We start from the raw sequence: 16886 nt of genomic DNA, 5'->3' as shown, positions 1-16886 counted from the left end.
TGTAGAGAAAGAACCTATTTCCCAGAAATGAAGGTAGATTAGTGTTTTTCTTTGAGGGTCAATGATTTGAGTCTTTTCAAAGACTCTTTTGAGCTCTTAAAAAGCAATATATATGGTAAGCAAAATGAGCTACATTCATCTTGGTGACCACTCCCATCTGCCCACCCACACTGTCATAATTTGTCCTGTTGTAGTCTCAGTAGTAGTCAGACAATGACCTAGACTCCAGTAAGCATATGGATGACACTGATGGAAACTGGAGAAGCCTGATCTCTGTTGGTGTAATTGTTGTCATGATGTTGGCTCAGCATAGCAGGGTAAGTTCACAGAGGCTGTGGCAAAAAAAGTAGGGCTGAGTGATCCCCCAGAACACTATGGATGAAAAAATGGATGTAAAGTAGATGAGAGGACTTGGGGTTGAGATAAGGGTACCAGAAGATGAAATTAAAATCACATCTTAATTTTGATGGAAATGAGAGTGCCGGAAGCACAATGCTTCTTCATTGCAGCATATCCCCTTCAGTTTATAGGATCAGCAAAACAAGCAGTGTTGTGAAAATACCCATTGTACAGAGCTGTACATCTGCCACAAAAAGAGCTGAATGTTGCTGCCTCTTGGGGCCAGAACAGCTCTGTGAGGAATCTTTGGCTTTTCCACACAGCTACTATTCCAGATGGGCTTCAGCCCCACTCTAATGGGGCATATATCAGTGATGTGCAGCTAGGTTTAGCATCCATACTCAATGAAGTGTGTAACCTGGCTCTTAGCTAGTGCTCTTCTATTGCAGATCTGCTGATAGTAATAGTTACAACTTCTTTTACAGTTGGGGTAGCTGAGGTATAAGGGAGAGGACCTGCCTCAGTGACAAAGCCGGGGCTGGAATCCAGATTTGCTGTGTGGTTTACTGGTTTGTTCTGCCAAAGCCCAGATGAGTTGTGTAGCACATGCATACGTCTCATGGAAGAGAGCTTGTTCATGCAGTTGCAGTGTAGTAATGTTCTTCTCCAGGAGCAGGTTGATTTGCCATTAAATTGGAAAATAGTCAGTGACTGAGAATGTTTCCATATTTCTAAACTCTACCTCCAACAGTTAAAACTGTCAGTGTCTAATTTCTTGGGAGTTGACTGGTAAGAGGTGTAAATAACACAGTATATTTATCTGGTCTCATCTCAGCATGGACAAAGCAACTGAACTCATGTGGCAGCTGGAGGAGTCACCTGACAATGCAGGACAGCAGGAGCAGAGCCCTGATGGTGGAGACACAGCAGAAGTGCTGGAGCAGCCTGCACACAGCAAGGATGAGCAACCACACAGCAAGGATGAGCTACCCCAGAGCTGTACCCTCCTGTGGGAGACTCTGCGCAAACAGTTTGTAGAATATGAACAAGTGGCTCCATTTCTCATCCCAGAGGAGCAACAGAGAAGGCTGCTAGAATTTCTTCCCCTCTTCTTAAAGGTTTGTTCTCTTTATTGCCTTCGGTGCAGATGACAATTTGAGTTTCTTTTGCTTTATCCATTCTGTGGTCACCTAAACAGCCAGTGTAGTTAATTGAAGCAGGATCCCTCTAGGTGATAAATTTTTACTCCATTGGGAGCCTCCCCTCCAGCGTGGCAGCACCAAAAGGCCTTGGCTCTGTGTGAGCCCTGCTCAGCAATGACAGCAACATCTCTGTTATCAGCCCTGTGTGCAGCACAAATCCAAAACAGCCCCATTGAAACCAGACCAGCCTCTAGCCCAGACCAAACCAGCGTACTTACTCTCGAAGGTCCATGGAAAACATACATCCTTAATGCTTCTAGGAAATTATTCATCCCAATGAACAGGCCTTGCCATAGAAGATTACCTCTCTAAACTGCTTCCTCCTGTCTTCATAAGAAATGTATTGCCGGCTCTATGTGAAATTCTTCCATTGAGATTTTCCTGCCTCAAATTTACAATTACAACTGAAATTCTTAGATCTCAAAGTTTCTAAGCTCTATTACAGCTTTAGTTTTTGAATACCATGTAGTGAGCATGAAATAAACAAGTTATGGTGAGATGAGATTATATACAACATCTTTATATTTACTGATGCTTAACTAAGTATGAAAAACAAGAATGCCTTTAATGAGCTGATAATTTTTGGAATGAAATTTTCAAAGAACTGAGAAAGCAGAACAAGGGTGATAAAAGTTATAAAATCTTCAAGTCCTTGGAATGAAAAATTGGGCCACATAGCAGAAAATTCTCCCATGTCACGATAAATAAGCAAATAAATTTTAGTACTAGTACTTTAGGGTCAAAGGACAGTTGTTCCCAGGAGGCAAGATGAGTATTGCTGAGGGACTGGCAATGTTGTACGTATGCATGTGCATCAAGTGTTTCCTTCTTGTAGGGCTGAACTTCATAAACCTTAAGATTGTAAAATCCTGATCTTGAATGTCAGTAATGCTTGGAAAAAGGGGCTTTTAAATTCTCAAAGGAAACTTTTCTACTGAATATATTCATAATGGAGAAGTGAATTTTTCATTAGCTTAACACTTGATTTTATTCCCTAGGCATGACATTCTTCCTCTCTTCTTTTCTTTGTTATGCTAGTGGAGCTTTGCATTGCCTTGTAGGCTCTTAGGTCCAGAAGTGTGACTAGAGCATTTTGGCTTTGCATCATTCATTTAGGAGTACATTCTGGAGGATCTTTGCCTTTAGCTTTTAGTCATCATGTCCTTCCCCACATGACTTTTACTCCCTTCATATGCCAGCCTTCTGCTGGCTTGGGGAAATGCGTCTCAGTTTGAGTGGTGCACGTTGTGAAGTTCTTAGAGAAACTACCCCGTTTAACCATGGGCTCTGAGTGAGACCTCTCCCTCCTTGGAAGATTTTTCTCTTGCCTTTATTTTCCTGTTCTGATCATGCAGATGCCAATGCATCTCTGCCTTTTTGTTTCAGTGCTTTAGCTCTCACTCGGGTGGAGAGAGGGGTCACCAAGCAGGAGACACCGGGGGTGCGGGGGCTCGTTACTCACTGCTGCTCCTTGACGTAGAAGGAGAAGGTGTGGGAGGGAAATGTCAGCCATCTGCTCGTGATTCAGGCCTGGGCTGGGAGTCATTTTAATGTGCCTTCTGTATCTTCCCCCTTGGTGCCTCAGAAAGTATCAGAACGTTCTATTACATGGCTGGTTGTGAGCTAGTGTCTCTCTGTGAACCCTGGAATAGGAAGGGCAGATGGGAACAGCAGACACAGGGAACTTGTGGCAGAATCTTAAATATGTAGAAACAGGTTTAAGAGGAAGAAAGAAAATCAGATTACTTTGATACCGTATTATTTGAGTTTCCCCTAAAGGCAGACATCCTACAATGGAGTCAGGTTGATATGCTCCCAGATACAGATCTTCTGTAGGCTCAGACATGAATATGAAATTAATTAAGTCTGTTCCTAACGGACAGTGTTTTCTAAAGATGGGTGTTTGGCCCTCAGGAAGAGCACTGACAAAATCAAATCAGAACATTAGTGGCCTGTTTTGTAGGGAGATGGACTAGTAGCACTGCTATGAACATTTGATTACAGCTCTCTGCTGTGTATGGTCTGAGCTTCTAAAACTTATCCTGCTCATTCTGTTAGCAGAAGAGTGAGTATAGCAAGGCCTTTCTAAAGTATAAAGAGGATGTTCCTTTTTGAGGAAGAGGGGCAGAAATCTTGCACTGCTTTCTTCTGAAAAAGGGCATAGCTTAATGACAAACATAGTGTATTTTTAAGTGACTGTATGTTTCTTGTCATTGTGTTTGCCCAGCTTGCTTCTGCTCTTTATAGATATTCCCTCCCTTCTGCATCAGAGGTGGGTGAATTGGTGGACCTTGCTTCTGCAATTGTGTCTCTGAAAGTAACTTAGGGTCAAAATCTGAAAAAAAATAGTTTGCTTTTAATATTATTGCCTGATTGATGAAAATTAATAATAGGCACACTGCAATTGCATTTCACTTTTGTAGCACAGATTTTGGGTGTATTTTACTTATTGACTGTGGTAAGATGAAGTAAAAAGTAGATGCTTGTCTGATTACTGAGAGGTGACTGACACTTTGTCCACAAGCTGACATCTGTGATGAAAGAAAAAATTGAAAGCCACGGTAGGGAAGGGAATAGTATTTGTGGAGAACGTTCATTTACAAAAAGTTGCACTGACTTCTTGGCAGAAAGTACTATGGGATGTCTGATCCAATTTTTTTTAGGAAGACATATGTAATTTTTCTGCCTTTAATTATTGGGGCTTATAGTGTGGTATTTCAGAGCTTCTAAAAGGAGGAGACTTTTGTAAAGAAAAATTTTCAAGTTTGCCGAGGACAGAGTTATCTCAGACTGGTCTTTCGAGTGAATGCTGAGCTTTTGCTAATACATAAATGTGTGCATCATCAGAGGTTTTATCGAAAAGAATTGGCACCTGGTTCTTGAAGGCTGTTGGGTGCAATAGTATTAGTCTGCTGGAATATTTTCTTTATTGATGTTGATTTTTTTTCCCCCAAAGGTAGGGCTAAGAAACATAAGAAGGGTTTGTTTGTCAGACTCAGGGAATCAGCAAGTCTTCCTGTTGTTTATCTAGTAAATTTTGTACTTAATTGCTTGTCCATTCTTGAACAAGGGAGTTATAAACCTATTTATAAAATTGTTTATAAACTTGTCTATAATTTTGTGTTTATTCAGGGTGTTTATCATATTTTGAAAGGGGCTAGCATATAATTTTTGATACAAATTATTAGTGACACAGTTTATGATCAACATTTACATTGTTTGGATGGTATTCAGTGTAGACAATACTGTAAAAGCTCTCTAGTAGGTGCATTGCATGATTCAAAAGGTAGCTCCAGTTTGACTTCTGCATCCTCAGTGTTGTATGGGAAATCCTATCCTAAGCCTGTCTGGGAAATACTGCTTTATGGATTATACTGACTAGGGATGGAATTTTATAGAGGAATGTTAGCCTTATGCTCCTTTATTTATGTTTATTTGTTTTTGTCAACCTACTAAAGACATGATGTGTCAGAGACTTAACAGTTGCACCTGGATTTCAGGCCTGGGAACAGTCTGCTGGAGTAATTGTATTCCCCAACCTTCAGCTGTTAGCCAGCGAGGTTTCCAACCTTCTGACTAAAGAAATTAAGAGGAACCTCAATGGAAAACCTGCAGGTAAAGATCCCATACAATTTCCATTGCATCCAGTTATTCTGGAAATGTGTGTCTTTCAGTTGTACTCTGTGCTGGAAATAAAGGGGGAGCAGGAAAATGCTGTGTAGCAAGCCAGATATTTTGGTGGGTATGAGCTAGCACTGATTTGAGGTGGTTGCACTGAGGATTTGGCCTTGTATGCCATGCTGATCTTTAGTTTGGAACTTCTGTAGCTGGAAGTTTGTAATGTATAATGCAGGTAAGAGTGAAAGAGTAGGTTACATACTATTCTGAGGAGCTTTCTTAAATGAGAAAAACACTGCTAGCCACACATGGTTTTCCTGATGGCTGTTGTACATTCCTTGTGCTGTCAGCTGCCAGGCCTCATGAACTGAGCTGGTATTCTTGGTGAAATTTGCCAGTTTGAAACATGTAGTTTACATGAACTGAGCTTGATGCTGAATCAAAATAATTTTATGTTTTTCTGTTGACTTTAGTGGACTCCTGCTGCTGTAATTTTGTTAAATTTGTCAGATCTGTGATAGATAAATGCATAATGCATAGATAAAGCATAAATGCAGCATTTTCATCTTTGACTAAGGAATTAAACTTTAATGTTTTTGTGATAACAGAAGAAGCTCGTCTGGCCTTGGAGCAATTGCTGAAGCAGAAAGGGGAAGCAGGAGATGGCCATTTGCTCCTGAAAGCAGTGTATCTGCTCTCACAGACTGACTTGGTAAGAGAAAGTATCACAAAGCATGCTTTCCTTTTTATTTCAGAGAAACTGTGTAGGTACAGTAGAACACCCAAGTCTCAGTATTTGCATTATCCCTAATATTTTGAGCTTGAGCATGCCCCAGGTATAGTTAAAGGACACACCACAAGGTTTGTAGGCCAGACTTTTCTAAAAGGTAGAAGTAACCATTTTGTGCTTTCTGAAGCCTTTTTAGTTTTGGTTATCAGACAGCTGGTTTTCCTAGTGTTTCACTTCTTATCCTCCCCCCCCACTTTGTGTATCTTTTTGTGTATTTATCACTCTAGTTTACATAGAAAAAAGATAAATAGTAAGAATCTGTCTGGTAATAGAGTGGTTGACTTTACTTTTCAATCTTGATAGTCTCTCACTTTAACATGTTTCACACACTCTACTTGTACAGCCATCCCAAATGCAGACTGGCATCAGGAGTACAGCCTGCTGGTGGCATCTGTGGTGTGTTTATCCATGACATTTAGTTAAACAGTTTGTGTTAGTCTTTCTTGTTCAAAGACACAAAAATAAAATCTTACTGTCAGATTATAGTGGATATGTTCTGTATCATAAGGAGCTCTATAAAATTATATATATATCTAGTCACTACATGAAGTTTCTGATGAGACTTGTGTTTTTCACAGATTTAAGACATTGCCATTTTTTGTAGCACACATACCCACAAAACTTCATATCACAAACCTCATTCTTCTGTTAGTTTGGTGCTGATTTTTTGTTATGACTACTGTGTGCCAAGCACACATACTGGGACTTCTCTGGAAGTTCTATGCAGCCATAGTGAAGAGGAGAGGAAAATAAGTACTGAGAAACACTGTGAAGAAACTGCCACTTGCATTCATAAAACTGTAATTAGAAGTGTATGCGGTTATTCAATACGTTAGAAAAGCGAAGGCATAATAGTTAAACTGCTGCTATCCCGAGTCAAGAGGGAGTGGAGAATTCATACTTTCAGCATACCAGCCTCTCTAGCTGCAGGGTGTCCTGGAAAGTATTGGTAAAGGGGACACTGTCTGTCCCTGGCCTTGCTGTTGGTCCAGCTGCTGGGTAGTTTGCAGGCTGGTGCTTCACTGACTGCAGGTCTCTGCATGCAGGACAGAGTACTGCCAAAGCTGTAGTTCAGCTGGAGCAAGAAGTCCTGGGAGCAGCTACAGCAACACAAAGTGTGTTTAATTCTGCCAATGGATTTCACAGCCATGCTATGTGACTGCCAGTCTTGTGTGCCCTAGAGCACCCATGAGGGTAAAATGCCCAAGTGTGTCTTTCATCTGCCATGACTATTCTCAGTGTGTAGGAACCCAAGGAAACTGTGGTCAGCTTCTGGAGGAGCTGATTGTATTTTTCTTCTTAGAGGACTATGTGGAACATTATTGGATCTGGACTCCCAGCTGCTCTGATGCAGAGCCTGTACCTTTTCTTTACTGTCCCTCTGAAGAAAACCAGTGATGACAGGGAGACAAGTGAGGATGATGCTCAAACCCAGGAAATGCTTGTTAAGGTGAGATGTGCATTTGGGGGTTTATTTGCCCTGGGTACTCAGATGTTCACTTAGGCTCCTAGTTGTTAATTTGATTCAAACTGCCAAAAATATGTAAGCTTGGACAGCAAAATGTTGAATAAGCATCAGGAGCCACATAAAAACTATCTGATATTTTTTTACTAAACAAAAAAACATGACTTTAACTGGGAAAATCTATTAAGAATATCATAGTGGTAGTTTTGCTTCTTCATTTCACTGTATCCTTTCTCCTGGCATTAGTATCAAATTTATCATCTCCTCCCCCAATGGCTTTTTCTTCATCTCCTGGGCATCTCCAGAGGTGTTTATTGTACCTGATATTTGTTTGCTTTTCAGATAATGCTTAACATGTACAAAGAGGAACAAGGCATAGAGGAACTGCTGGCAGCTGATAAGCTTCAGTCATTAATTATAGCAACTTCTTCTCTGTGGGACCAGTGCAGCCACTCCTGGAAAGTACCTACAGGCTGTGTGCTAAGAACAATTTCAAAGGCTCAGACCAAAAACAGCATTGTGTATCTACAAGGTTTGGCTTCTTCTTTCCCCATCGCTCCCCTGAGAATGAATTACCAAAAAGAGTTTCCCCAGGATAGATTACATCATCTGTAATCTCCTTTACATCATCCAGTAGTCAGCTGCAAAGCATGGGCTTGTGACTTAGAGAGGAGAGCTTTATTTAGTACTGATAGTCATCTGGAAGCTGAAGGATCTTTAACATAAAAAAACCCCTCCAAATTACAGGCAAGAGCCAATCCCACTTAATCACACTGACATAGGCAAGAGGAAGATTTTCTTAAGTTGTGTAACTCAGTCTGTGGGCTTGAGCCTCATGAACACTAAATACAAGGCTGGGGTCAGAGTAATGGTATCTTTTGGGACAACAACATTGTTGGTTAAGCCCTCTCTTCTTCCTAGGCTTTTTTAGTTCAAGCATTTTTTTTTTCTTATTAAGAAGTGCAAAGGCCACAAGTCTCTGAGCACAATTTCTTAGAAGTGAAAAAAATAGTTTTATAATGCACAAAATACCATCAGTATTCCATGTAATGGAGTAAATGCATATAGATATTTTTATATTTTAAATCAAAAGACTTGGCTTCCTGAGTGAGATGGAAAGAACTGTTTGGGCATTTTGAAACTGCCCTGGAAGGACTGGCCATGAGATTAGACAAGAAAACTAGGCTTCATTTCTCAAAGCAAAATGTGTGTAGCCCATTGTATATGCTTAATTGAGCAAAGAATGAATCTGTGGACTCTGCACAGGATGTGTGATTGACTTAGTATGATACAATTAAATCTGTTAGTCTCTGCTTACCTTGTGCTCAGACAGCTGAATTCAGTATACATCAATTTTGGTGAGTTGGGGGATTGAAAGCTTATACTCCTGAGATTAAATCAGTTTCTGGTAGTAAAGCAAAGAAATGTATGCCTATTTTAAAGCCAGCAATGCTTCTGAAATTAGTATGATATTCATATATCCTCTTTTCTTTTTAGAAAAATAGTTATCTGACTCCTATTTTAATGGGAAATAACTTCAAAATTTTTTGATTTTTGTTACTAACTTTAAATTTATTTGACAGTCAGTTCTTAAATACCTGCTGGGTTTTTTTCACAGCTGTTGACTGCATTAAAATAGCTGTTCAGAATCTCTTTACACTGGCTGATACTCTACCTCCTCGTGATGTGTGTGAAGCTGCCAGCATTGTGTTGTGTTTTGTGAAAGATTCTTATCCTGTATCATCAGCTTTATTAACAGAGTTTGAAAATAATGATGGCTACCAGCTCCTGCTAAAAATTTTACTCAGGTAAGAGAGGTTTCTAGTAGGCTTCTAGAGCATGGTAAAGCTTAATTTTCAGAATGAATAGTGGTCTCTTAAAATATGAATCACATAGGTAACTCTGTGTGGATGCAAAGCATTGCTATATTAGGAAGGGAAGCAGTGCATAAGTTTTACTACTTTAGCCATAACAGAAGGAGAATAGTATAGGGGAAGTTAGTTTGCAGGTGGGATGGGGACTTTTTGAACACAAGACAAAGGTTTTTCATTAGTATTACAGAGGATGTAGGTCAGAGGCATTTGTCTCAGTTATGGTGAGCTTTTAATCCAGGAATACAGTCAGCTAGGGAGGGAAACACTATCTCCTTGCTGTGCAAAAGCAAGCAAACAAAACCCATCCAAACTGAAATCTGAGATGTTTACATTCTTCAGAACCCAGATGAGCATAAACACATCAGGAAAAATCCCCACTAGTTATCCCAGTCCAAAGTGCAAAGCAGAATCTGTTACTCTCCTTGTCACCTTGTGTTGTTGCACCAGGCTGAGTTTCTTTAATATCATCAGATATTAAAGAAAGCATTTCCAGATGTTTTTGTTTCCATTCTGGATTTGCCTCTTCTTGTAGTATTCATCCAACACTCGTGAAAACTTTGGTCCCTGAACAACAACTAGGGTGAGGAGGGTATTTTGTAATTTGGATCTAGAGGATTGTAAATTGAATCATGAAGTCAGAGATATCTGTGAGTGACCAAGTTCATGATTTTTGAATGGCACAAAATTATTAACTTATGATTGGGAAAAAAAATGTTTTTCTGGCAGTGTTTTCTTTAGTTACCAGAGACTGTCTAGATTTCTCTTGTAAATAAACTGCATTGAGATGCATATTTCTGATTAAATTCTAGCCATTTTAGGGCAGGAAACACAGAATCCTTTTCCATAAGGGCTATGACTGTCCCCATCCTATTCAACTGATGTAACTAGGCTGAAGAGGCAGAAATAATAGATGCTCAGGGCTTCAGATTAGTCTTCATTCCCAGCATATGCTGGCACAAAGGGATATATGGAGAGTTCTTTCCAGAAGGTTTCGTGTGAGCAGGTACCCTCTTCTCTGATGGTTAGAACTTTTTCTTCAGATAAAAAGAATCTTGCTAATAGCATTCTTTGAAACAGAGCATTTGCTCTTTTTTTCTTTTTCATGTTTAGGTTAAATCAGAATATTTTGTTGTTTTCTCCAGAGATTTTTCTAACCTATCTGTATCAGTCTATTTCTCTGCCACTAACCCACACCCAGATTATGCAGTTTTCCTTAGGAATTGACCCATTTTAGAACTACAGAATAAGATGATGTGCTAAACAGCTCTCTGTCCTTTGACAGACTGTCAGTTCAGTCTATGAACCATGGCAAATCAGGGATTACGTTTCAAACTATTTCCTTACTTAGGAGAGACCTGCCATCTTCATGTCTGATTCACAAAGTTCAGGGAATAGGTTTTTCTGTTCCTCAGGAATGAGATTTTTGTTATTTATCTCAGTTATCAAGTTTCTTATCTTGCCAACCCATATGTATGTCTACCTTTTTATATGAAGGGTTTAAATTTTTATCCCCCAAATCAGACTTGTTTTGAGTTAGGTTTTTTTTTTTTTAGGACACATAACAGGACTAAGTTAAAACATTTATCTTCCTTTTGTTAACAAGACTCTTTCAGTGTCACTTCAGTTTCCTTCAGTCTGTAGGTTTTGTTCTGATTCAGTGTGGCACCATGGTGTGGGTTATTCTGTGTAGCTCCTATGTACTCTGTGCCTGGTGCTGTATCCAAAGTGTTGCATTATTAAGGCATGAACATATGATTGTCCTGAGTTTTGTTCCTAGATGCGAGGGTTTGCAGCCAAATGAAGGAGACCCCTATCTGGATGAGATCTTGGACATGCTGACTTGCCTTACAACCTGTGGAAAAACTGAACTGAAAGTTTCTGGCAATATTGTGCACCCACAATTGCCACATTTTGATTTTGAACGGACGCAGTCTTCTGGTATGGTCTATATTTGAGTGTGTGTGTAAATATATTTATATATGCACATGTGGCTGGGTAGGGGGGTCATAGGAAAACGAAACTCTATTGATATTTTGTCTTAATATGGGGGAAAGGAGTATGATGTGGTGTCTTCAGATCCATGTGTCAGTGCTGCAGGAGCCTGAATGCCACCTACATCAAACTGAAATGACCATGTTAGCTCTAGCATCTCATCCAAGCTCAAGAATATTCCTCCCAGTCACATCCCTCATGTCTGTTGCTCTCATTTCCACTTTCAGATGATCTAACATTACAATTAGGATGCTTGCAGACTTAAATGACATTCAGGTCAAAATGATCTCACCTGGGTTTTTTCCACACAGGAATGACAGTGAAAAACCTCCAGCCTTTCCAGGTGCTGCAATCCATTTTCCAGAGAAGCAATGATCAGCACCTGTGTGGAAGAATCTTGTCAGCAATTGGTACCATATGGGCTTGGGACAGAATGAATTTCTTTCTTCTGGAGTGGACACTGCAACCTATCAACCAATTCACTGACATCATTCACTTCAAACCACACCCAGTCCAAGTCCAGTTCTTCAGACTGGTGGAGTCCATAGTCCTGGACCTGTCCTATGTTCCCCATGAGATTTTGAAGAAGGTTCAGTATTTGATAAAGGAGAACATAGTGCCATTTTGCACCTTAACAGCTCTCCAGTGCCTTCTCAGCATGACCCAGAAGGACCTGTTATTTAGTGACATTTTCCGTGACTCTGGGCTCTTAGGCCTATTGCTGGCACTCTTGAGGAAGGAAGCCAAGATCTTGAGGAAATCAGGTACAACTTAATGCCACTCACGATGACCATTGAAGCAGGCAGATTAATAGGAATAAATAATCTTTTTCTACAGTAAATTTATGTATTTTTTTTATACTAAATAGCTAGATTGTCTTCAAGCCAGTTGGCCTAAATTTGGCACACAAGCTGGGTTCTCTCTGAAATCTTTGCTGTTTATTTTTCTGCTCATTAGCCTAAATAGCTCTGGGATTTTCTTTGCTGGTGTATGTTGAATTTTTCTGTGTGGCACCCTTCAGCCCACACTTTTAAACAGGTCTTAATTTGGGGTTCTCTAGAATGCAAACTTGAGATTGAAGCAAGAAAAATACTTCCTTCCATTTCTTGTATATTGTAACATAACTTTTAATATGCTGACAGCTGGAACTCATCTGCCTAACCCTAAAGAAGGCACTGAGAAGGAATTAAATGTTGTGATGCTGGAAATGGTGGCTGCCCTTACAGCAAGGTCTGTGAGGAACACGGGTAAGGAAATACACATGACTGTGTTACCCTTGTGATATTTGGTGGTAAGTGGCCATGGTCTTAAGGAGCACAAACAAATTTTCTGAATTTTGTGCTTCAGTCAAAAATGGAGGAAAAAAGCAAGAAGTGTAGGGATAACTGTGTTACACTAGAAGGAAATGTGACAAAGGTATTCTCATCCTGAATTATAACCTTTCCCCCAGTAGTCAGCTTGTTTCCTTCATCCATTTGCATACTCCTGAAGTGTTTATATAGGATGCACTAACCTAGCTTGTGGGAAAAAAGTGTGTGTACTTGACTCTTGTGTATCATTTGTTCCAGATTTTCTGCCATACTATCTGTTATTTGAAATCTTGATTGGATCAGCACATGCTGAGAAAAACTCCTATATAGGAGTTTTATACCTATATAGGTGTGTTATACCTAAGAATCTTATACCTGTTTGTAGGGAATCTTGTGGAACACAGTAGCACAGGAGTGAATGCTACTGAATACAGGAATCCACTTAATTCCCTCTGGAACCGTAAAATCATCATGTTTGCAGCATCTTGCATGGTGTAAATATATTTTCAGAAACTATCAAAAAGTTCCCTTCCTAAATGAAAGAGATGCTTAAGCTGAAACTAAGATGTCCTTTCCTTTTCATTCATTATTGTATTGGGAATCTGTCATCTCTGATGATTGGAAATCATGGTCATCCAGTCATTTAATCCCTAACTGTTCTTGTGCCATTCAGTTTGTGTCCTCTTTAGCTTAACCAGCTGCTCTTCTCACCTGTCCTGCTGTATTTGTAGAAATGAAGCACTTCACACCAACACTGAAAATCTGCCTGTAAAAATTACAAGCAAAGGGTAGTTTAACTAAAAAATGATAATGTGTTTATCCCTAGTTGTTCTGAAGGACTATGGAATGGTGCCATATATCAAGATATTTTTGGATGATGAGTGCTACAGGAGTGCTACTCTCAGCATCTTGGAGCAGTTATCAGTCATCAATTATGAAGAATATATGAGCATTATTATTGGGGCCCTCTGTTCTTCCACTCAATGGGAACTGCACCTGAAACTAGATCTTCTGAAGGTAACTAATGTGGCTTCCACTTGGGCATTATTTTCTTGGGAACTATCTGTTTTCAAGATGTAAGAGCAGAGGAAGGAGCCATAAGCCAGCTCTAGATTATGGTGACTTGGGCACTTTGATTTTTAGCAATGCCTGTGTTGTCAATACCTTCACTCAGCATCAGATTACAAAGTATTTTGAAGACATAAATAGTAATGCAAGGGGGAAAAATGGAAATGCTAAAGGCACGGTTGTATGGGCAGTCCTATGTAAGGTGCCAGAGAAAGGAGAAACAAACGTGAATGAAAGTGGATTTGCAGAGAGAGGATGCAAGATGTGAAGAAGCAAGATTGGAAGAGCCAGGAAAGGCATGAGACAAACAGCTTCATTCTGATAAGTTTCCAAGGTCAAAACTTTGCTGTCCTTAGTTTTGTCATTTCTCACAAACACAAGTGTGAATACATGTAAACACATGTAAAAAGAGATGAGGCAATGGAAAGGAAGAATTTTATGAATGTTTGGAGGAAGAAACTAGAACTAATCATAGCCTCTATTGACCTCAGAGTGTCTGACCCTTAAGCAATGAAACAGAGGAAAGAATCACAGTGCTTTATTTTGGTTTATAGGTCATAGACATCCAGTTGAAAAGCAGCACTGTTGTAAGCACTGATTTTACAATTTCTTTCTACCTTCTCTGTCAAGTGTGAATGCAATTCACTTTTCTATACAATATAACAACTGCTTCTATAACAAAAGAACCATGTTATTAAAAAAAAATTAAAAGGATCAAGTTTATAGCTTTGATTTGAAATAGTAAACTTTAACAATACCTGTGGAAAAGTTGAGTATGGTGTCCAAACTAATATGAAAATAAATGCAACTTCACTGTCTAATTTTGACAAATGATAACTGTATTAAAGTATAATGTAAGCAAATGAATTTATTTTCTTTATCCTCTGGGACTATGATTGTGTTACACACAAATTCAGATTGATTTGCTAATGTATATTTAGCTGTTAAAGCCTGAGCCCAAATGCAATTAGCACTGCCGTATTCCAGTGTGGCACGTGGACAATTATGAGGAATAACAAATAATGGAATGTGCAAAATAAATTCTGTTAGCAGTAACTGAGTTAGGGGGTTTCCAGCAGACATCAGTTTTATAGATTCAAGACAGAGGAATACTAACTCATAGGTGATTAAATTCTAACTGAGTTAAAGCTGGAGGAAATGTGTTTACTGTTGACCTACTCTGGAATGTGTTAAAGCCATCCTGATAACTTCAACTCTAAGTTATTAAATTTACTCCCTGTTCAGAAGTCTCTGCCTGGTTTGATACATTATCATACAAAATTGAATGACAGTAATAGAGTGCCCCCTCCCCCTTCAGTTCTCACAACCCATTCTCACAGTCCCAGGTCCTGTTAAAGGCAAATATATTTCTGTTAAAAACTGTTCCTCCTCAGGAGGTTGTGAAGTAAAGCTTTTCCATTGGATATCTCTCAGGGAGATCTATATGTGAAATTAACCCTTTCCAATGTGCAAAGGTATAGCATCAAATTTGAAAAGTCCCTGTAAAAAATGAATTGTACAACACCCCAAAAACTTGGGATCAATTATATTTAAGTGCAGTAGACTGTTTCCTTGCAAGCTCCTTTTTCTCACCAATTTTAGTTCCACAGTTCTTAATAACTTTTCCAGATTTGTTTTAAAATGGCAAACCCATAAAATTCAGAATTGGAAAATAGTTTAAGTTATTTTTATATATGTGTTATATTGTCAAGTGGTATTCACTTATAACCTGCTTTAAGCCTATTGAAGTTAGATAAAATCTAATGACTTCATTGTCTTGAGATCTTACTTTTTATGGCTTTTTTTCCTCTAAAGTGTTGTGCAAACTTTAAAAATACTTTAGCTGAGAAAAAGTATTCTTGTCTTTTTTAATGAAGAGAGTCTGCTGCTTGCAATATCCTTTGTGCCATCCCATGTCACCGGTTTTTTTGAAAAGGGCCTTCTCAGTCATAGGAGCAAAAGTCTAGTGTGGGTTCTCATGTGCATTCAGGGCTGCAGGAACAGTTGTCTGTAGAGAGATGTCCCTTCCTGCCCATTTCCATGTGAAAGTATTTACAATTTAATCTTTACTTCCATTTATCTAGGGCAAAAGCAGGTTTCTTGAGAGAGTCTGAGAAGACTGGTAAAAGAACAGCCAAAGATATGAAACTACCTCTGGCCAAACTGACTAGGATTTGTAAAGCAGGAAGTTTTGATTTCTCTGCTTCCTCCTGTTAGCACTGTCCTGTACCTGTTAGGCTGACTGCTTTAGTGCTCCTGAGGGTGCATTCAAGAGCTGGTTGTATGATTCATTGGGTATATGGGGAAAGGGAGGAGAAGTTGTGCAGTGATGACCTTTATTTTGACCACCTTCCCCTTCCTCCTCAAAGAGTGAAATTTTGGTGAAAGAATTTTTATGCGAACTTGTAATTTTAAAGTATTCTAAAGCTTCTTTTCCCCCTGATTTAACTGCTTTTTTTTTTGTTTGTTTTGTTTTTGTTCTTCCCAACATTTGTAGTCACTCTTGAGGATACTGGAGAGTCCCAAGAGCCATTCAGCTTTCAGAACCTGCAGTGGATTCAATGGGCTCCTGTCCCTCCTCTCAGACATGGAAGGTGCACTGCAGGACCCTCCATCTGGGCAGTGGGCAGCAGTTGGACAGAATTGCAAACTGGAGCTGGTTTGCTGTGCTCTTCAGGGGATAACTGCAGCCCTGCACCTAGACCCTGTCAACAGCACCTTCTTCCAGAGGAATGGCCTCTTTGAAAAGATGGCAGAGGATCTTGGATCACTTGGATGCTTCTGGACAGAAGGGGAAAAGCAAATTCCTGTGAGCCTTGAGAAGACAAGGACATTTTCAGAATTCTTGGATGCAGCATTCTGTTCTTCACAACCTCTCCCAGAATGGCTAAAAAACTGCATTTGGATTCTGAATTTTCTTGATCACATGGTCAAAGGAACCCTCCATCGGGAAAGCTACTTTAAGGAGAGGAAGCCAGAGATGGAAGAAGCAAGAGATGATGAGGAGGCACCCCAAGCTCAAGGAGAGCATCCTGTTCCTTTCAAAAGACCAGGCAACAAATTACCTGCCTCTGCCTATATGCTATGGGGGAACCCTGAAGAGAAGTAAGCCTTTATTTACTACAGGAAATAGAGTACTAAAGATATGTGCATTTTATATGGTAATAAACTGAGGGAAGGTGTGATATAACCTGCCAAGGGTAAGCAAATCAGTTCAATCCCAACTCC

General features: G+C 39.6%; 1 protein-coding gene across 1 annotated transcript in view; it reads left to right on the top strand.

The window, feature by feature from the left end:
* The window catches only part of WDFY4 (WDFY family member 4), a 112678-nt gene that overhangs the window by 2950 nt on the left and 92842 nt on the right, over positions 1-16886 (top strand). Inside the window, exons 2-12 of the mRNA XM_054637500.2 lie at positions 1175-1457; positions 5042-5156; positions 5768-5871; positions 7253-7399; positions 7757-7946; positions 9033-9222; positions 11066-11226; positions 11592-12044; positions 12423-12527; positions 13417-13607; positions 16156-16763. Of these exons, the coding sequence (XP_054493475.2) occupies positions 1176-1457; positions 5042-5156; positions 5768-5871; positions 7253-7399; positions 7757-7946; positions 9033-9222; positions 11066-11226; positions 11592-12044; positions 12423-12527; positions 13417-13607; positions 16156-16763 (2546 nt within the window). The 5' untranslated portion in view covers position 1175. The remainder of the gene's footprint in view (positions 1-1174; positions 1458-5041; positions 5157-5767; positions 5872-7252; positions 7400-7756; positions 7947-9032; positions 9223-11065; positions 11227-11591; positions 12045-12422; positions 12528-13416; positions 13608-16155; positions 16764-16886) is intronic.

Source organism: Agelaius phoeniceus, chromosome 9, assembly GCF_051311805.1.
Source record: "Agelaius phoeniceus isolate bAgePho1 chromosome 9, bAgePho1.hap1, whole genome shotgun sequence".
Classification (NCBI taxonomy): domain Eukaryota; kingdom Metazoa; phylum Chordata; class Aves; order Passeriformes; family Icteridae; genus Agelaius; species Agelaius phoeniceus.
This window is presented reverse-complemented; position numbering and strand designations above follow the sequence as displayed.